The sequence below is a fragment of the Salmo salar genome, chromosome ssa28 (assembly GCF_905237065.1).
Source record: "Salmo salar chromosome ssa28, Ssal_v3.1, whole genome shotgun sequence".
Classification (NCBI taxonomy): domain Eukaryota; kingdom Metazoa; phylum Chordata; class Actinopteri; order Salmoniformes; family Salmonidae; genus Salmo; species Salmo salar.
The window spans coordinates 8,216,350-8,238,636 of NC_059469.1; the positions used below are offsets into that span (position 1 = coordinate 8,216,350).

General features: G+C 41.9%; 1 protein-coding gene across 3 annotated transcripts in view; it reads left to right on the forward strand.

The window, feature by feature from the left end:
• The window catches only part of LOC106589410 (protein phosphatase 1B), a 37,542-nt gene extending 15,509 nt beyond the window's left edge, over positions 1 to 22,033 (forward strand). For 2 of the 3 annotated variants that reach the window (XM_014179367.2, XM_014179368.2), the window contains exons 3-8: positions 15,268 to 15,441; positions 15,563 to 15,736; positions 15,912 to 16,029; positions 16,265 to 16,376; positions 16,568 to 16,625; positions 17,168 to 18,426. In XM_014179367.2, the coding sequence (XP_014034842.1) occupies positions 15,268 to 15,441; positions 15,563 to 15,736; positions 15,912 to 16,029; positions 16,265 to 16,376; positions 16,568 to 16,625; positions 17,168 to 17,638 (1,107 nt within the window). In that variant the 3' untranslated portion in view covers positions 17,639 to 18,426. Of the gene's footprint in view, positions 1 to 15,267; positions 15,442 to 15,562; positions 15,737 to 15,911; positions 16,030 to 16,264; positions 16,377 to 16,567; positions 16,626 to 17,167; positions 18,427 to 18,879 lie in introns of those variants that run through there. The other variant, XM_014179371.2, reaches the window with a different exon arrangement.
• Positions 22,034 to 22,287: the final 254 nt, after the last annotated feature.

The following is a 22,287-nucleotide window of genomic DNA, read 5'->3' on the forward strand; positions in this document are numbered from 1 at the left end:
GCTTTTCGGTGAAAGCACATTTTGCAATATTCTGAGTAGATAGCCCAGCCATCACGGCTAGCTATTTAGACACCCACCAAGTTTAGCCCTGACCAAACTCCGATTTACTATTAGAAAAGTTTGATTACCTTTGGTGTTCTTCGTCAGAATGCACTCCCAGGACTGCTACTTCAATAACAAATGTTGGTTTGGTTCAAAATAATCCATTGTTATATCCAAATAGCGGCGTTTTGTTCGTGCGTTCAAGACACTATCCGAAGTGTAAATAAGGGTCACGAGCACAACGCATTTCGTGACAAAAAAAATCAAAATATTCCATTACCGTACTTCGAAGCATGTCAACCGCTGTTTAAAATCAATTTTTATGCCATTTTTCTCGTAAAAAAGCGATAATATTCCGACCGGGAAAGCGTGTATACGTACAAAGAGAGAAAATAAAAGCATGGGATCCCCTCGTGCACGAGCCTGAGTCTCATAGTACTGTGACCGGCCACTATCCAAACGCGCTACTTTTTTTCAGCCAGAGCCTGCAAAGCCACGATTCGGCTTTTTGCCGCCTTCTGAGAGCCCATGGGAGCCGTAGGAAGTGTCACGTAACAGCAGAGATCCCCTGTATTGGATAGAGATAATCAAGAAGGGCAAGAAATGGTCAGACAGGGCACTTCCTGTAAGGAATCTTCTCAGGTTTTGGCCTGCCAAATGAGTTCTGTTATACTCACAGACACCATTCAAACAGTTTTAGAAACTTTGGAGTGTTTTCTATCCAAAGCTAATAATTATATGCATATTCTAGTTTCTGGGCAGGAGTAATAATCAGATTAAATCGGCTACGTTTTTTATCCGGCCGTGAAAATACTGCCCCCTAGCCATAACAGGTTAATGCAACCGCTGTGTCAGATTTCAAAAAAGCTTTACAGCGAAAGCACACTTTGCAATAATCTGAGTACGGCGCTCAGTCACAAAACCAAACCCGCCATTTTGTGGAGTCAACAAAACTCAGAAATAGCATTATAAATATTCACTTACCTTTGATGATCTTCATTGGAATGCACTCCCAGAAATCCCAGTTCCACAATAAATGTTCATTTGTTTCGGTAAAGTCCATCCTTTATGTCCAAATACCTCCATTTTGTTTGCGCGTTCAGTCGAGTAATCCAAATCCACTGTGCTCGCGCAGTGAGTTCAGACAAAGTCAAAAAGTTATATTACAGTTCATAGAAACATGTCAAACGATGTATAGAATCAACCTTTAGGATGTTTTTATCATAAATCTTCCATAATATTCCAACCGGACGATTCCTTTGTCTTCAAAAATGAAAAGGAACACACCTAACTCTCACGGGAGCGTGTGAGATTGAGCTCATGTAATTTTCTCAGTCATCTGACTCCATATGCTCTTATTCTCTCCCCATTCACAGTAGAAGCCTGAAACAACGTTCTAAAGACTGTTGACATCTAGTGGAAGCCGTAGGAAGTGGAAAATGACCCCGCAGACACTGTATATTGGATAGGGAATCGCTTGAAAAACTACAAACCTCAGATTTCCACACTTCCTGGTTTTTGCCTGCCATATGAGTTCTGTTATACTCACAGACATCATTCAAACAGTTTTAGAAACTTTTAGAAACTATCCAAATCTACAAATAATATGCATATCTTAGCTTCTGGGACTGAGTAGCAGGCAGTTTACTCTGGGCACCTTCTTCATCCGGATGTCAAAATACTGGCCCCTACCCAAGAGAGGTTAATAGACCAATAAGATCTCCAAACCTCTGCCAATGAAAGGTCATTTTCAGTTTCCCCTACCCACTCAGACCACTCCCACACAGTCCTAGCTAAGTTCTTGCTTGAAAAATTGCTCATGGCTAATAAGATTTTGACAATTTGAAGTGGAAACAGTCACAGTAATGTACTTCATCTGGGATCTTGGGACTACATAAGGTTCTATTTGTATGTTTGTCAAAATGTAGTTATTGACAATGACAGCCTTGTTCTGTTCAATCAGGGCATAACATTAACTTTTTTGGTCCGCCAGCCAGATTTTTTACCAGCCAAAAGTATTTTTAGACTAAAATGACACTAACAAAAGAGAAAAAAATGGATGAGCATGCTTTGTAATGTTTCTAAAATAATACATGTTTTACCATTTTTTTTCTCCATTTCATTTTTTGTGACCTGAGTCTTTTAATCAAAATATCACAGATTAGACAAACGTTTTCACCTGCCCCTTTAAGTGTGGGAGGTTACCGAGGTTGCGCAACTCGTCATGTTTGTGCCTGTGGATTTGAGAATCTGACTAGTATCCGCGTTGCTTCTCTTCCTTAGCAGTTGAAACTCAAACGTAGAAAGACAACCCAGCTTGTGAAAAAAACAATTTAAATAGCCAAGGAACACAAGGACAAAGCCTCACTTCAGTAGACTTTAGTTTCAAGTAAATTAGACCAACTTTTATTCCTGTGCACAGCGCTTTTAAAAAATATATCTTTCACCCAGCTCTTCACATGCACACAGCCCCCAGCCAGGCAGTGTTGCAGCGCGAGGTGGAATCGGCTACATAGGATTCGTAGTTCTTTGACTTAGTGAGATTAATTTACTAGCTTATGAAACTAAACAGCAGGAATAAATTAATAAATGCTAATGCAGCATTTATTTTACTTTAAATGGGATCATACTTTTTTTTATTCAGAAATGTGAGTGAAATGATTGTACTGTGGAGCCCTGACCACCCGCCAACGTGGATGGTGAAATAGACATCTTACCCGCTAATGCATGTGGTGGCGGGTGTTAGGCCCTAAAATTATGTTCAATGTTCTCTGCCTATATAGTACTCTAAATATCCCAATTCATGTTAAGTTCAAAAGAATACAAGATAAAAAAAATTGCTCACTTCATTCAAACAAATGGGGTTTCTCAACTTTAAAGCCAATTATCTCTGGATCATAAGGTCCCAAACTCATTGTTATCCGGAAATGATTTTGATATTGAGGTAAAAACGTCTGCATGGGACCTTTTTTTTAAGAGTTTAATTGTAACGTGACAAGCCTATTGTCTCACAGCCAAGAGGCTATACATTGCCTTCAGAAAGTATTCATATTCCTTACTTATTCAAAATGTTACAGCTTGAATAAAACAACACAATACCCCATAATGACAAAGTGAAAACATGTTTGAATTTTTAGAACATTTATTGATAATGAAATACAGAAATGATCTAATTTACTTAAGTATTCTCACCCCCTAGTCAATACTTTGTATTGACCAGGTTTTCCTCTAGGTTTTTGCCGGTGCTTAGCTCCATTACATTTCTTGTTTATCCTGAAAAACTGCCCAGTCCTTAACAATTACAAGCAAACATTGGGTTGCTATTTTAACTTGAAATGCGCAAAGTCCTGTACTCTGACACTTAATCCACAGATAAAAGGGTTAAACCCAGTTTGTTTCTAGTAATCTCTCCTCCTTCAGGATTCTTCTTTGGAGTTTATTTGGCGGTTGGCAACCAACTTTAATGTGCATTACCACCACCAACTGGACTAGAGTGTGGCCCTCAGTTCATCTTTCAATCACCCCCGTGGGAATATTCTCCTCAAAACCAATGAGATGGGATAGATGGGAATTGCAGCGCGTCAAGCGTCACAAATAGAACCAAGTTCTATTTTAGCGCCTGACTACACAGACACGCGCGAGCAGTGTGGGAGCAATGATTGAATAACATGTATGTGTACATTTATTTTGCAACACAAGCGGTGTGGCCAGCATGTTACTTTAGTGCCTTATTGCAAACAGGATGGATGTTTGGAATGTATTATGTACAGGCTTCCTTCTTTTCACTCTGTCAGTTAGGTTAGTATTGTGGAGTAACTACCATGTTGTTGATCCATCCTCAGTTTTCTCCTATCATGATTTTCATTGCCCTCATGGTGAAGTCGCTGAGTGGTTTTCCTTCCTTTCTGACAACTCAGTTAGAAGGACTCTGTATCATTGTAGTGACTGGGTGTATTTGATACACCATCCAAAGTGTAATTAATAACTTCACCATGCTCAGAGGAATATTCCGTGTCTCCTTTAAAAATGTAAAATGCATTGATCTAGCAATAGGTGCTCTTTGCGAGGCATTGGAAAACCTCCCTGGTATCTGTTTGAAATTCATTGCTCAACAGAGGGACCTTAACAGATAAATGTCTGTGTGGGCTACAGAGACAATGCAGTCATGTTAAACACTATTAGTAACTCCCCAGAGTCAATTGACGCACTGGTGCGTTCATCTAAGTTACATGGCCAAAAAATCCCCATCAAAATCAGTTTAAGCTAGAGATCTGTTTTTTTGCATTGGATGCATCTCTATCTACTGCATCCGCCAGTGTCGCACTTCCGCATTTGCAGTGGAAGGTGACAGAGCGGTGTTTGTCACACCATGAGATATCTGAAAATCGGTCTTCTAACGAAATTGTTTGTAGCGTCCTAAGGGGGAGCCTCTCACAAACACGATGGTGTTCTGCGTTTTGCTCCACGACCCCCACAAGTGTCACATGACTCGTCTGAAGGTAACCGATACCGGTAAAAAAAGGGTTCAATATGTGATTTTTTTTTTTTTTTATATATATATCTCCTAGATTTAGGACAGACAAGTGTCTGTCAAACATTTGGCCAAAAGCAATTGGCTGGAAAACACTGTTCTCAAAAGCGCACCTGATGTGAGCAGTTCAGAGATTAAAATCTCTGTTAGAAATGTAGAAAGAGGTGAGATCTAAAGATGCAACAATTAAGATTGGTTGCTAATATGATTATGATTGTGCCTTTAGCTTCTGGAAGAGAATTGAAAACCAGTAGAACAAGAGATAAGTGCTGGTTTCAATGGCATATGAGGAAGTCTTTATAAAATAATTCCCTCAAAGTTTATATGGTTGGATTTTAGCTAGATTACTTTGAAGCAAGGTTCATAAGGTCAAATTTCCAGTTTAAAAAAAAAAAAAAAGAGTACACTGTATTTGGAAAGTATTCAGACCCTTTAACTTTTTCCACATTTTGTTACGTTACAGCCTTATTCTAAAATTGATTAAATCATTTTTTCCCCCTCATCAATCTACACATGTATTACGAATAAAAAAATATCATATTTACATTAGTATTCAGACTTTTTACTTAGTACTTTGTTTACGCTACAAGCTTGGCACACCTGTAATTGGGGAGTTTCTATCATTCTCTTCAGATCCTCTCAAGCTCTGTCAGGTTGGATGGGGAGCGTCGCTGCACAGCTATTTTCACATCTCTCCAGAGATGTTAGATCGGGTTCAAGTCCGGGCTCTGGCTGGACCACTCAAGGATATTCAGAGACTTGTCCCGAAGTCACTACTGTGTTGCCTTGGCTATGTGCTTAGGGTCATTGTCCTGTTGGAAGGGGAACCTTCGCCGCAGTCTCAGGTCCTGCGCGCACCGGAGCATGTTTTTCATCAAGGATCTCTCTGTACTCCATTCATCTTTCCCTCGATCCTGTCTCCCAGTCCCTGCCGCTGAAAAACATCCCCACAGCATGATTCTGCCACCACCATGCTTCACAATAGGGATGATACCAGGTTTCCTCCAGGTGTGACACTTGGCATTCAGGCCAAAGGGTTCAATCTTGGTTTCATCAGACCAGAAATCTTGTTTCTCATGGTCTGTGAGTTTTTCAGGTGCCTTTTGGTGGAGTGCTGCAGAGATGGTTGACCTTCTGGAAGGCTCTCCCATCTCCACAGAGGAACTCTGGAGCTCTGTCAGTGACCACCGGGTTCTTGGTCAGGGAGGTGACCAAGGCCCTTCTCCCCCCGATTGCTCAGTTTGGCCCGGCGGCCAGCTCTAGGAAGAGTGTTGGTAGTTCCAAACTTCTTCCATTTAAGAATGATGGAGGCCACTGTGTTCTTGGGGACCTTTTAATGCTGCATAAATGTTTTTGTACCCTTCCCAAGATCTGTGCCTTGACACAATCCTGTCTCGGAGCTCTACGGACAATTCCTTCGATCTCATGGCTTGGTTTTTGCTCTGACATGCACTGTCAACTGTGGGACCTTATGTGCCTTTCCAAGGTGTGCCTTTCCAAATCATGTCCAATCAATTGAATTTACCACAGGTGGACTCGAATCAAGTTATAGAAACATCAAGGATGATCAATGGAAACAGGATGCACCTGAGTTAAATTTCAAATCTCATAGCAAAGGGTCTGAATACTGATGTAAATAACCTTTTTCTGTTTTTGTATTTTTAAAAGATGTAAAAAATTTTTTTTACAAATCTATACCTTTTTTCGCTTTGTCACTATGGAGTATTGTGTAGAAATTAGGAAAAAAATGTATTTAATACATTTTAGAAATAAAGCTGTAACGTAACAAAATGTAGAAATAGTCAAGAGGTCTGAATACTTTCCGAATGCACTGTAAACGGCCTCCAGCGCAGATTGAAAGGGAGTGGGTGACTCACTGATCCTACCGTATCACGCAGTGCGTACTCAAATAGCGAGTTGAGGATGTTTTCAACGGTCCCTTTTTAACCATGGGCTACTCCGCTTGTAAAACTGTGCAGTTGCTTTAATATAAGGAGGGAAGAAAAATACGTGTAGCAATAGAAAGCTGTTTTAATAGGCTGGTGGCCAACATCGTTTTCACTCAAATTGCATTTAGAATTGTTGTGCAACGACTGGGTTTATGAGATTACATGTTTCACTTCAAGCAGCAACCAGCTTGCCCGACAGGTGATATTCCGCTCAAACTAAGCTCTGTATACGTTGCTTGTGTGATAAATAAGATATATTATTTTGTTAATACACACCGGCCAATTTCATTCCACAAAATTATGCAAATTCACCTATAGACCAATAAGCACAATCGGTCAACTGTGTTTTTGGCGGCTAACCGAATTTAACGATTAACGTCTCTGCACTGGATATACACTGGTACAATATGCAGTGCCTTGCAGAAGTATTCATCAAGGCACTTTCTTCACATTTTGTGTTACAAAGTAGGATTACAATGGGTTTGTTTTTGTCAACAATATACACTAAATACTCTTGTCCAAGTGGAAGATTATTTTTTTTGATGAATAAAAAATGTCAATTTCATAAGTGTTCAGCCCCTTTGTTTAGGCAAACCTAAATTAGTTCAGGTGTCAAATGACCAAATAACAAAAGTTACGTGTACTCTGGCAAATAATAGGGGTTGACATGATTTAATGACAAACACTTCCTCTGTCCTCCACACATACAACACCTGTAAGATCTCTGTCAAGTATTGCATTTCACACACACATTTATCTACAAAGACAAGGGAGCTTTTCAAAAGCCTCATAAAGGGCAGTGATTGGTCACAATAACAAATCTGACATTGAATATCTCCTTAAGCATGGTCTAGTTTATAATGATGCTGAGGATTGTGTTAACCTCTATTGTCTAGGTGGGACACTTGCGTCCCCCCCTACTCAACAGCCAGTGGAATCCCGTGGCGCGATATTCAAATACCTTAGAAATGCTATTACTTCAATTTCTCAAACATATGACTATTTTACACCATTTTAAAGACAAGACTCTCGTTAATCTAACCACACTGTCCGATTTCAAAAAGGCTTTACGGCGAAAGCATAACATTAGATTATGTTAGGACAGCGCCTAGACAAGAAAAACCACACAGCCATTTTCCAAGCAAGGAGAGGCGTCACAAAAACCAGAAATACAGCTACAATTAATCACTAACCTTTGATGATCTTCATCAGATGGCACTCATAGGACTTCGTGTTACACAATACATGTATGTTTTGCTCGATAAAGTTCATATTTATATCCAAAAACCACATTTTACATTGGCGTGTAATGTTCAGAAATGTTTTGCCTCCCAAAACTTCCGGTGAATGAGCACATCAATTTACAGAAATACTCATCATAAACGTTGATAAAATATTCAACTGTTATTCAAAGAATTTTTGATAAACTTCTCCTTAACCTCTTACATCTAGACGTTCCGCTAGCGGAACACCTGCTCCAATATCCAATGATAGGCGTGGCGCGAATGACAAATTCCTCAAAAATACAAAAACTTCCATTTTTCAAACATATGACTATTTTACAGCATTTTAAAGACAAGACTCTCCTTTATCTAACCACACTGTCCGATTTCAAAAAGGCTTTACAGCGAAAGCAAAACATTAGATTATGTCAGAGTACCCAGCCAGAAATAATCAGACACCCATTTTTCAAGCTAGCATATAATGTCACAAAAAAACAAAACCACAGCTAAATGCAGCACTAACCTTTGATGATCTTCATCAGATGACACACCTAGGACATTATGTTATACAATACATGCATGTTTTGTTCAATCAAGTTCATATTTATATCAAAAACCAGCTTTTTACATTAGCATGTGACTAGCATGTGACTAGCATTCCCACCGAACACTTCCGGTGAATTTACTAAATTACTCACGATAAACGTTCACAAAAAACATAACAATTCTTTTAAGAATTATAGATACAGAACTCCTTTATGCAATCGCTATGTCCGATTTTAAAATAGATTTTCGGTGAAAGCACATTTTGCAATATTCTGAGTAGATAGCCCGGCCATCACAGGCTAGCTAATTTGACACCTACCAAGTTTGGTACTCACGAAACTCAGATTTACTATAAGAAAAATTGGATTACCTTTGCTGTTCTTCGTCAGAATGCACTCCCAGGACTTCTACTTCAATAACAAATATTGGTTTGGTTCCAAATAATCCATAGTTATATCCAAATAGCGGCGTTTTGTTCGTGCGTTCAAGACACTATCCGAAGGGTAAACAACGGTGACGCGCCCGGCGCGTTTCGTGACACACAAATTCAAAATATTCCATTACCGTACTTCGAAGCATGTCAAACGCTGTTTAAAATCAATTTTTATGCAATTTTTCTCGTAAAAAAGCGATAATATTCCGACCGGGAGTCGTTGTTTTCGTTCAAAGACTGAAAATGAAAACACGGAGTCGACTCGTGCACGCGCGCCCCAGTCTCATTGTTCTCAGATCGACCACTATCCAAATGCGCTACTGTTTTTCATCCATGGCCTGCAAAGTCATGATTCAACGTTCTGGCGCCTTCTGAGAGCCTATGGGAGCGTTAGAAAATGTCACGTTATGCCACAGATCCCCTGTTTTGGATAGAGATGATCAAGAAGGCCAAGAAATAGTCAGAGAGAGCGCTTCCTGTTTGGAATCTTTTCAGGTTTTGGCCTGCCAAATGAGTTCTGTTATACTCACAGACACCATTCAAACAGTTTTAGAAACTTTAGGGTGTTTTCTATCCAAATCAAACAATTATATGCATATTCTAGTTACTGGGCAGGAGTAGTAACCAGATTAAATCGGGTACGTTTTTTATCCGGCCATGCAAATACTGCCCCCTATCTCCAACAGGTTAAACCACCCAGACATCTTGGATACAGTCATCCTTCTGAACTGCACTTTAGGACCGGAATGAAACTGCTCAGGGATGTTACCATGGGGCAATTGGTGATTTAAAAAAAAAAAACGGCTACAAAGTTGAATGGCTGAGATGGGCGAGGATGAATTAACATTGTAGTGACTCCACATTAATGACCAAGTGAAAATATTCCAAAACATGCATCTTGTATTTTACTTTTTTTATTTTTATTTAACTAGACAAGTCAGTTAACCTGTTGGGTCTAGGGGGCAGCATTTGCACGTCTGGATAAAAAAAATGTACCCGATTTAATCTGGTTACTAATCCTACCCAGTAACTAGAATATGCATATACTTATTATATATGGATAGAAAACACTCTAAAGTTTCCAAAACTGTTTGAATGGTGTCTGTGAGTATAACAGAACTCATTTGGCAGGCAAAACCCTGAGACATTTTCTGACAGGAAGTGGATACCTGATGTGTTGTATTGACTTTAAACCTCTCCCATTGAAAAACACAGGGGTTTAGGAATATTTTGGCACTTCCTATTGCTTCCACTAGATGTCACCAGCCTTTACAAAGTGTTTTGAGTCTTCTGGAGGGAGATCTGACCGAACAAGAGCCATGGAACGGTGATGTCCCATTAGACACCTGGCGCTACTTCATGTTGGGTACCCTCGTTCCAATACGTTATAAAAGGCTATGCATTCGTCCACCTTGAATATTATTCATGTTCTGGTTAAAAAGGCCCTAATGATTTATGCTATACAACGTTTGACATGTTTGAACGAACGGAAATATATTTTTTTCCCCTCGTTCATGACGAGAAGTCCGGCTGGCTTACATCATGTGCTAACGAGACGGAGATTTTTGGACATAAATGATGAGCTTTTTTGAACAAAACTACATTCGTTATGGACCTGTGATACCTGGAAGTGACATCTGATGAAGAGAATCAAAGGTAATGGATTATTTACATAGTATTTTCGATTTTAGATCTCCCCAACATGACGTCTAGTCTGTATCGCAACGCGTATTTTTCTGGGCACAGTGCTCAGATTATTGCAAAGTGTGATTTCCCAGTAAGGTTATTTTTAAATCTGGCAAGTTGATTGCGTTCAAAAGATGTAAATCTATAATTCTTTAAATGACAATATAATATTTTACCAATGTTTTCTAATTTTAATTATTTAATTTGTGACGCTGACTTGACTGCCGGTTATTGGAGGGAAACGATTTCCTCAACATCAATGCCATAGTAAAACGCTGTTTTTGTATATAAATATGAACTTGATAGAACTAAAAATGCATGCATTGTCTAACATAATGTCCTAGGAGTGTCATCTGATGGAGATTGTAAAAGGTTAGTGTATCATTTTAGCTGGTTTTATGGTTTTGGTGACCCTGTCTTTGACTTGACAAAACATTACACACAACTCTTGTAAATGTACTGTCCTAACATACTCTAAATTTATGCTTTCGCCGTAAAACCTTTTTGAAATCGTAAAACGTGGTTAGATTAAGGAGATGTTTATCTTTCAAATGGTGTAACATAGTTGTATTTTTGAAAAATTTGAATTTTGACATTTATTTGGATTCAAATTTGCCGCTCTTGAAATGCACCTGCTGTTGATGGAGTGCACCACAGGTGGCACGCTAGCGTCCCACCTAGCCCCAAGAGGTTAAGAACAAATTCTTATTTACAATGACTGCTTACCGGGGAACAATGGGTTAACTTCCTTGTTCAGGGGCAGAACGACAGATTTTTACCTTGTCAGCTCTGGGATTCGTTCCAGCAACCTTTCGGTTACTGGCTCAACGCTCTAACCACTAGGCTACCTGCCGCCCCGTATGGAACGAGGCACTAAATTAATAATGCAACAAAACATGGCAAAGGAATAAACTACGTTTGGGTCAAATCCAATACAACACATTACTAAGCAACTGCCTCCTTATTTTCAAGCATGATGGTGGCTGCATCATGGTATCGGTATGCTTGACATCAGTAAATACTGGGGAGTTTTTCAGGAAAGAAAGAAAGAAATGGGATAGGGCTAAGCACAGGCAAAATCCAAGAGCATAACCTGCCTCAGTCTGCTTTACACCAGACACTGGGAGAGGAATTCACCTTTCAGCATTACAATAACCTTCACAAGGCCAAATCTACAATGAAGTTGCTTCCCAAGAAGACAGTGAATATTCCTAAGTGGCCAAGTTACAGTTTTGACTTAAATCTGCTTGAAATACTATGGCAAGACTTAGAAATTGCTGTCTAGCCATGATCCCCAACATCTTGGCAGAGTTTGAAGACAGCTGTAATTGCGGCCCACAGTGTTTCTAACATGTATGAACTCAGGGAGCTGAATACTTATGCAACAACTATTTTATTTATTACATTTTTATTAATAAAAAAAAAATATTATAACACACAGACACACACAGTCGGAAGTTACATATACTTAGGTTGGAGTCAATAAAACTCGTTTTTCAACCACTCCACAAATTTCTTGTTAACCTCTTGGGGCTAGGTGGGACGCTAGCGTGCCACCCGTGGTGCACTCCATCAACAGCAGGTGCATTTCAAGAGCGGCAAATTTGAATCCAAATAAATGTCAAAATTCAAATTTTTCAAAAATACAACTATGTTACACCATTTGAAAGATAAACATCTCCTTAATCTAACCACGTTTTACGATTTCAAAAAGGTTTTACGGCGAAAGCATAAATTTAGAGTATGTTAGGACAGTACATTTACAAGAGTTGTGTGTAATGTTTTGTCAAGTCAAAGACAGGGTCACCAAAACCATAAAACCAGCTAAAATGATACACTAACCTTTTACAATCTCCATCAGATGACACTCCTAGGACATTATGTTAGACAATGCATGCATTTTTAGTTCTATCAAGTTCATATTTATATACAAAAACAGCGTTTTACTATGGCATTGATGTTGAGGAAATCGTTTCCCTCCAATAACCGGCAGTCAAGTCAGCGTCACAAATTAAATAATTAAAATTAGAAAACATTGGTAAAATATTATATTGTCATTTAAAGAATTATAGATTTACATCTTTTGAACGCAATCAACTTGCCAGATTTAAAAATAACCTTACTGGGAAATCACACTTTGCAATAATCTGAGCACTGTGCCCAGAAAAATACGCGTTGCGATACAGACTAGACGTCATGTTGGGGAGATCTAAAATCGAAAATACTATGTAAATAATCCATTACCTTTGATTCTCTTCATCAGATGTCACTTCCAGGTATCACAGGTCCATAACGAATGTAGTTTTGTTCAAAAAAGCTCATCATTTATGTCCAAAAATCTCCGTCTCGTTAGCACATGATGTAAGCCAGCCGGACTTCTCGTCATGAACGAGGGGAAAAAAATATTTCCGTTCGTTCAAACATGTCAAACGTTGTATAGCATAAATCATTAGGGCCTTTTTAACCAGAACATGAATAATATTCAAGGTGGACGAATGCATAGCCTTTTATAACGTATTGGAACGAGGGTACCCAACATGAAGTAGCGCCAGGTGTCTAATGGGACATCACCGTTCCATGGCTCTTGTTCGGTCAGATCTCCCTCCAGAAGACTCAAAACACTTTGTAAAGGCTGGTGACATCTAGTGGAAGCAATAGGAAGTGCCAAAATATTCCTAAACCCCTGTGTTTTTCAATGGGATAGGTTTAAACTCAATACAACACATCAGGTATCCACTTCCTGTCAGAAAATGTCTCAGGGTTTTGCCTGCCAAATGAGTTCTGTTATACTCACAGACACCATTCAAACAGTTTTGGAAACTTTAGAGTGTTTTCTATCCATATATAATAAGTATATGCATATTCTAGTTACTGGGTAGGATTAGTAACCAGATTAAATCGGGTACATTTTTTTTATCCAGACGTGCAAATGCTGCCCCCTAGACCCAACAGGTTAACAAACTATAGTTTAGGCAAGTCGGTTAGGACATCTAGTTTGTGCATGACACAAGTAATTTATCCATCAATTGTTTACAGACAGATTATTTCACTTATAATTCAGTGTATCAAAATTCCAGTTGGTCAGAAGTTTACATACAGTAAGTTGACTGTGCCTTTAAACATCTTGGAAAATTCCAGAAAATGATGTCATGGCTTTAGAAGCTTCTGATAGGCTAATTGACATAATTTGATTCAATTGGAGGTGTATCTGTGGATGTATTTAAAGGCCTACCTTCAAAGTCAGTGCCTCTCTGCTTGACATCATGGGAAAAATTTTAAGAAACCAGCCAAGACCTCAGAAAAAAACAATTGTATACCTCCACAAGTCTGGTTCATCCTTGGGAGCATTTTCCAAACGCCTGAAGGTACCACGTTCATCTGTACAAACAATAGTACGCAATTTTAAACACCATGGGACAGCGCAGCCGTCATTCCGCTCAGGAAGGAGATGCGTTCTGTCTCCTAGAGGTGAACGTACTTTGGTGCGAAATGTGCAAATCAATCCCAGAACAACAGCAAAGGACCTTGTGAAGATGCTGGAGGAAACGGGTACAAAAGTATCCATATCCACAGTAAAACGAGTCCTATATCGACATAACCTGAAAGGCTGCTCAGCAAGGAAGAAGCCACTGCTCCAAACCTTCATTAAAAAAGCCAGACTACGGTTTGCAACTGCACATGGGGATAAAGATTGTACTTTTTGGAGAAATGTCCTCTGGTCTGATGAAAGAAAAATAGAACTGTTTGGCCATAATGACCATCGTTATTTTTGGAGGAAAAAGGGGGGAGGCTTGCAAGCCGAAGAACACCATCCCAACTGTGAAGCACGGGGTGACAGCATCGTTGTGGGGGTGCTTTGCTGCCGGAGTGACTGGTGCACTTCACAAAATAGATGGCATCATGATGCAGGAAAAGGATGTGGATATATTGAAGCAACATCTGAAAACATCAGTCAGGAAGTTAAAGCTTGGTCGCAAATGGGTCTTCCAAATGGACAGTGACCCCAAGCATACTTCCAAAGTTGTGGCAAAATGGCTTAAGGACAACGAAGTCAAGGTATTGGAGTGGCCATCACAAAGCCCTGACCTCAATCCTATAGAAAATCTGTGGGCAGAACTGGAAAGGCGTGTGTGAGCAAGGCCTACAAACCTGACTCAGTTACTCCAGCTCTGTCAGGAGGAATGGGCCAAAATTCACCCAACTTATTCTGGGAAGCCTGTTTGAAGGCTACCTGAAATGTTTGACCCAAGTTAAACAATTTAAAGGCATTGCTACCATATTGAGTGTATGTAAACTTCTGACCCACTGGGAATGTGATGAAAGAAATAAAAGCTGAAATAAATCATTCTCTACTATTATTCTGACATTTCACATTCTTCAAATAAAGTGGTGATCCTAACTGACCTAAGACAGGGAATCTTTACTAGGATTAAATGTCAGGAATTGTGAAAGACTGAGTTTAAATGTATTTGGCTAAGGTGTATGTAAACTTCCGACTTCAACTGTATTTTATTTATATCTTATTTTGTGTAGATTGACAAATCCACCTTAATCCCACTTTGTAACTCAAAATGTTAAGTCCAAGGGGTCTGAAATACGTTTGCAAGGTGTTATTTTTGAAAGGGGGGATGGGAAGAGAGGGAGGAAGGAAGTTTGGGAGACTGGTGCATTCTACTCAGGTACAATATACTGAGTGAGAGGGAGGGAGTGATGGAGAGAGACAGCAGGGGATCAGTTTGAGCTTGGCAAGATGCATGATCTCTGAACCTGATCATGTAATGAGTAGTTATTTAGAATGCAAGGTCATTTTGTAGATCAGCAGCCTCTATCTCAAACGCTTTCTATTTCTCACTGCAGGACCACAAGCCGTGCAACCCCAGAGAGAAGGAGCGTATCCAGAATGCAGGGGGGTCAGTGATGATCCAGAGGGTCAACGGTTCCCTGGCCGTGTCCAGAGCCCTGGGGGACTATGACTACAAGTGTGTGGATGGGAAGGGTCCCACAGAACAACTGGTCAGCCCAGAGCCAGAGGTTTGTTTGTGTATTTAAAATGCCTTTATTACTGTGTACAGCTTATAGTAAACTCTAGGTCTTTCTCCTACTTGAGGTGTGTGGGATCTCTCCAGCTGAGGTGTGTGTGTACCTCCCACAGGTGTGTGTGTTGGAGCGTGCTGCGGAGGGGGATGAGTTTGTGGTGCTGGCGTGCGACGGCATCTGGGACGTGATGTCCAACGAGGAGCTGTGCGACTTCGTCAGGTCCCGGCTGCAAGTGTTTGACGACCTGGAAAGAGTCTGTACTGCCGTGGTGGACACCTGTCTGCACAAGGTACATACACACTCTAACTAACCCACACTCTAACTAACCCACACTCTAACTAACCCACACTCTAACTAACCCACACTCTAACTAACCCACACTCTAACTAACCCACACTCTAACTAACCCACACTCTAACTAACCCACACTCTAAGCCTCGGTCTCTGTATGTGTGTCTTTCCAGGGCAGCAGAGATAACATGAGTGTGGTGTTGGTGACTTTACCGGGAGCTCCCAAGGTGTCTGAGGAAGCCCTGAAGAGAGAGGAGGACCTGGATAAATACCTGGAGACGCGTGTAGAGGGTGAGAGCACACACACATACAACCCTATCCTTTCTAAGAGCTTGGACACACTACGCCGACGAACAGCTAATAGCAGCGAGAAGCTGTCGCCGCTGTGCGTTACAGTGACCACCTGCTGGGTGTCGACGAGCAGTGGCTCTTTCAACGTGGATATGACGGCCAATATTCTGGTCAGAGGCAACTGTCCGTCTTTTATTCTGTTTCGTTTCCACTCTAACCCTGTGTCTGTCTCTAGATTTGCTGGGTGGCTGTGGAGAGGAGGGGGTTCCTGACCTGGTGTCTGTTCTGAGGAACATCGCCTCTGAGAACATCCCCAACCTTCCGCCTGGAGGAGGCCTGGCCTGCAAGTAAATACTACACACACTGAAGACAACTGCTTTATTGCCCATTTTCTTTTCAGATCACTAAAATGTCTCCCCCTTTCTTTCTTCATGAAAGTATGAGAGACTGTAATGATTTATTGATCCAACTTCTCAATCAAGCTTCACACAAGCTCACAAATAAGAATGTCTAATTGTGTGTGTGTGGGGGGGGTCAGGCGCAGTGTGATCGAGGCGGTGTACAGCAGGCTGAACCCACAAAGAGAAGAGGAAGGGGTGAGTAACTCTTCTTTGACCGCTCACCCCTGACCTCCCACTTCCACAATGACCCCACTCCAGCCCAGTCACAACAGCACCACTCTTCTGGCGTGTGAATGGGCTTCGAGGACCGTCAAAATACCAAACATGATCAAAATTGAATATTTCATCTAGAGTCAAGACTTGGTTTCACATCACATGAATACTGCTCCCTGATGTTCCTTCCTACCGTGTCCCAACCTTTTATCACACAAAAGTCCGGGACGTCTTTTGAACATGAACTATTTGGCCTAGTCTAGTCTGTGTTTATTGTGTTGTGTTTGGGGTGTTGGGAGTTGTAGTGGGGAACGGGAAGGCACTGTTGTATTCTCCTCTCCCTCACTGGACAAAGACAATGTCACTACGGGTAGCTGGCCACAGGGGTAGGGGTAGTATGGTGTGAGACAGTGTGTGTGTGTGTGTGCCTGTGTGTGTGTTTGACGCTGGTGTGTGTCTGACACTAGCTTGTGTGTGTGTGTGTGTGTGTGTGTGTGGGTGTGGCGTGGTGTTGCCCCGGCCAGGCCTGTGCTGGAGGTGGAGGAGAGGAGGAGAGTGAGGAGGGAGGAGGCAGCAGTACGGCGACCAACCTCTTGGAGGCGCTGCGTCAGTTCCGCCTGCACCACCGGGGACAGTATCGCTCGGTGCTGGAGGAAGCCCTGGCAGTCTACCGTCTGCCTGGGGAGAACACAGCCGACACGGGGGAGGAATCCTCCTCCTTTACCGCTGACGACCTCCCTGATTCCCCCCGGCCCTCACCCCCCTCTCCCCCTCCCTCACCCGTCGTCATCGAGACGCCCTCATCCCCGGAGGCAGAGAAAAGCAAAGACACGCCCTCTCCAGACATCAACCAACAACCACCTCTGGCTGCAGACATCAACCAATCAGAACCTCCAGCGGTAGACACTGACCAACCTGAACCTCCGGCGGCAGACCTCGTCCCACTATATCCTCCAGCTGCTGAGCTTCGCCAACCAGATCCTCCCCCCTCCTAATTCACCTCTGATCTCTGTTGTTGTTGTTGACCCATCCCCCCCCTCCCCAATCTAGTCTGTCAATGCGTGCTCTCACAGCGTCTAGTCCATCCGTGCTCTCACAGACGCCATAATGGGTAGATATATAAAGATGAGTGGTCTAAGTCAATGGGCCGATCATGTCTGGACCTCTACCTGACTGAGAGAGAGAAGACCTACTGGACTGTCCATATAAAAACACAAGTTCCCATAAACCACCAATACCTGTTCTCACAGTACCCACACACGCACAACACACTCCCTCTCTGTGTGTCGGTCTCTGTGTGTCGGTCTCTGTCTGTCTCTGTGTGTCGGTCTTTGCCTGCCTGTCTCTGTCTGTCTGTCTGTCTGTCTGTCTGCCTGTCTCTGTCTGCCTGCCTGCGTGTCTCTCTGTCCGTCCGAGAGAGAGACAGGTCTTAGCAGCCAGCTGAGGTGTGTGTGTGTGTGTGTGTGTGTGTTTGGTAGAATTTGTTAAGGTGTGTGTCCACTAACTACAGTACTGTAACTACTTCAAAATTCTGGAACAGTATACAAAGTTCTAAAAAGTTCTAAATACCAAAGTAAAAAAGTGTGTGTGTCGTTGTATTTCTAAAGACTGAGTTGTATTTCTCTCTGATGAATGGTGGCACTTACTGTATGCAACAAGACACAATATGATAAAGGTGTGTATGTGTGTGTGTGTTTGTGTGTGGGCTGAATCTGTTCCATACAGCAATATGTGAATGAATAAAATAATCAATAAAAGTTATTTGAATGAATAATAATACTAAGATCTGTCCATCTGATTTGGTTTGTCTCTTGACTGTCAGATTTGGTCAGTGTCTGACTGTTATGGGGTATGATCACTGTTTCCTGTGAACATTACATTGTGGGTCTGATTGCTCTTCATGTCCTGAATAGTGCACAGTGAATTCCTACTACATGGCACCATGGCATTTATAGCATCATCTGCAAATGTTTAATTCTTGACAAAAAGCCTATTGCATAGGCTGTAGGCTAGTGTAAGAATTGGGACACAGCCGGTCTTTCAGTAGGACACCATCAGGTGAGTCCAAGATCGACTCATCCCACAGATTGACCCACATACCAACCCCTCACATTCTCAGCTCCTGATCCACTTGCACACCCGCTTTTCAACATCAATACGTTAATAACTTCAGTTTTATATTGTATGTACTATGGCGCCTCATAAACTTTTCTCTCTCTCGTTCTCTCTATCTCAGTGTGATCTGGAGGACCCCTGGTAGTCGTGGTAACTGCGACCCTGGTCTCCTCCTGTGATTGGTCTAGCCACCCAGAGGGAGAATTGCCTCCTCCCACGTGCCCAGTGGACGACGTGTGTGTGTGTGTGCGTGTGAGGATGAACACACCCACACACACACTCTGCTTTTCCTCGGGAGGAGTGTGTTTTTGGAGGTGTGGCGGTTGTTTTAAGGACTGCTGAAGCGTCTGGATGGTAGAAGTTTTTTACCATCCAGGTTTTCTGGTGTTTTATTTTTGTTGTTGTTGTTGACATTGATCACCTGACTACACATGGACATGAGGACCTGGGGTGGATTTATGTGTGTGTGTGTGTGTGTGTGTGTGTGTGTGTGTGTGAGAGAGAGAGAGAAAGTATGTTTGGAGGTAGGGATTGGGACCCAGACTGGTTCAATCTGGTACTTGTCTTGGACTCTGTGCTGCCTGAAAACCCCAACCGCCCGAACACACACACACACCCTAAAACCTTACACACCACGCCCTGCAAATGCATGTATCTCTCTCTCCCTTTCTCTCACACAGAGGGTCCACGTGCTACATGTTGCCGGTTATACAACCCCCCCATCCCTCACAACCCTCTCTGCTCCATGCCACAGCTCCTGAACAGGTATTGGTTAAAACTGATCCCACCTGACCCCCTATGTGCCACGCCACAGCTACAGGGTGGGTATTGGTTCAAACTGATCCCACCTGACCGCCTCTGATTGGTTCCTCCTGATGGATGGAGATTTCTGATCATTTTTATTTTCTGTTTGCTGTCGGATAAACGAAGGAGAAGAGCGGTAAAAAGGAGAGGGAGAGGAGTGCTGAATCCCAAACCAGTCCCTTCCACTCGCTCCAATGCCCTCGATTTGGGCATTCATGTGAGCCCGCTATATGCACGTGTCCCAAAGCTGAGGGAGTGAAAATATTGAGGGGTTTAGGTCTAATTAGTCTCTCCGATAGACACTTCAACCTGGCTTCACAGCAAAGTGGTGTGTGTTGGAATACTACGAAGTGGAATGTCATAAATAACATTGAAAAGTCGTGTTTAATGATAAGGCACTTGCATTTATTTTGTGAAGCAGTGAAATACATCCCAAATGAAATGTTTAGCTGTTAGTGTGGTTTAAATCTCGTTAAACAATGGGGAATTTCTCAATTTTAATTACATGTCCATTTTTATTTAATTTAATTTATGAACTTTAAATGAATCGTTCAAGTCAAGACTTTCTCCCGAAGTTGGTCGGGGTTATTGATTTGACATACTGGAAATCAGTTTTGTCAGGAAGTGTGACAAAGGAGTGAGTACCGAGAGAGTTGGTAGAGGCGAGGGACTGGTTTGGGATTCGGCAGAGGACTACAGCGTTTTCTGTTCTCTCTGGTAGGGGTGGACTCACAATGGTGGACTCTGGGCGTGGTGGGGTTCTGTGTGATGTCGTCGTTCTGTGTCACCAGCTGAACTGAGGGAGGGATCAGGGGTTAGGGTAGAGTTTCTCAAACTCTGTCCTGGGGATCCCAAGGAGTGCAAGTTTTAATTTTTTTGCCCTAACACTACACAGCTGATTCAAGCAATTAAAGCTTGATGATGAGTTCATTATATAAACCAGTGGTGTATGGGCAAAAAAACTAAACGTGGACCGAGTTTGGAAAACACTGGGTTAGGGTGTCACAGTTGGACCTGCTGCATCAAAAACAGACCGTTCCTGGACCTCACCTACTCCCCTCCGCTCTCCTGATCAAAGAGATTCAATGGTTAACCTGATCACTTTGATCAGAAACAGACATCTGGACCCCACTGTCTCACCTATTCCCCTCTGCTCTACCCACCTGAGTAAAGCAGGATCAATAGTTAACCTTGGCCTGGTTTCCCAAAAGCATCTTAAGGCTAAGCTCATTAGAAACGTCGTAGGAGCGTCGATAAATCCCTGAGCCGTGTCCCAAAACCATTGTTATTAACGTTGCACTTGAAGATGCTCGTAATCTAACACCTGCATTAGATCACCTCAGAACAGCTGAGTTAGATGTTTTTTTTTTGCCCTCCCACGTCACTTTATACACAGATCTCCGCTAAACATAATCACATGGTTTATCAGTCTCTCTCGACCACCGATAACTTCAGAACAAAGTTGACTACAACTACAGAGTTGCCAATGTCTTTGCCATTGAAACAGTGGGAAGCGACATATAAAAATATGCTTCTACTGTACTGTAGGATGCTGTCTGTAATTTGTATCAATATATTTCATGACGTGTAGCCTAACAAATCAGTGATATAGTGCATTTGTTATTGGGTAAGCATTCAAAAATAAGCCGCCTCAATATTTGCAGCTGTAGGTGGTAATATCTCTAGTAGCTGATCCGTCGTCAGTTTTGTGAAATAATGATAATGTAAAGGAAAGATCTGAATGGAGGAAGCTGATCCGAGAGCAGCGCTCCCTTTCTTTCGATCCTATCAGTATCAACACATGCTCCAACGATGCACTTAGTTCTCTACACGTGGTGTTTTTTGGAAACGCGTGTTATATCTTCGGCGGTTGTAGGAAATATGCATCGTTAAAACACTTGTAAGCCTAAGGGTCATCGCTATCGTGAAACCGGGCCCAGATCACATTGAGCAACATTCACGCGTAGCTGTTGATTTTTTACAGAGTATTACAAAAGCTAAAGTTGAATTCAAACCAGTCTCCGTAAACTAGGAAATATGGAGTTGTTTTAAGAATATTTAGGAGCTTTAGCTAAGTCTTTGATCCTGCTTTGTGACATCACCCCTGGTTGGCTGCCAGAAGCTCTACTCCATAATGTGGTGTCATCATAGACTGCAGGGCAACTTCCTGGCTACGGAAATCACCAACACAATTCAAATTTGCCAAAACTGACACTTGACTCTTCCCAATGTGGTCAGTCTTCTTGGCAGATAAAAATGTTGCGGTTGTCTGTAAAGCAGAGTGCTGCTCCATTTGTGTATGATGTCATATTGTGGAGTGTACCTTTTTTTTAACCCAGGTAGAGCCCCAGTGTTAATCCTGTGTACCTGGTTCAGACTACATCGGTAATGTTTGTATTTGCTGCTGTTTGATTGCACTCACATTTGATTACAGAAAGCGTCTATATATGAAATAAAATACCTGCCAAGGACCAGTGGTCAGTGTCTCTGGATTGTGTGTACATGTTTCTGTGTCTGCCTTAGCGTATGAAAGTGGGCACCCTGTTTGCTTATTTCAAACACAAGTCCATTCCATTTAAATCCACGAGAGACGGTGAATGAGTGAACACTTCAGGGAGAATCAGACTGCAGCCCCTCTCCCTCTTTCCCCTCATACCCTTGTCTAATCCCCCTCTATCGGTCTCTCATCACGTCATAATGTCCAATCACAATCATTTTTCTCAAT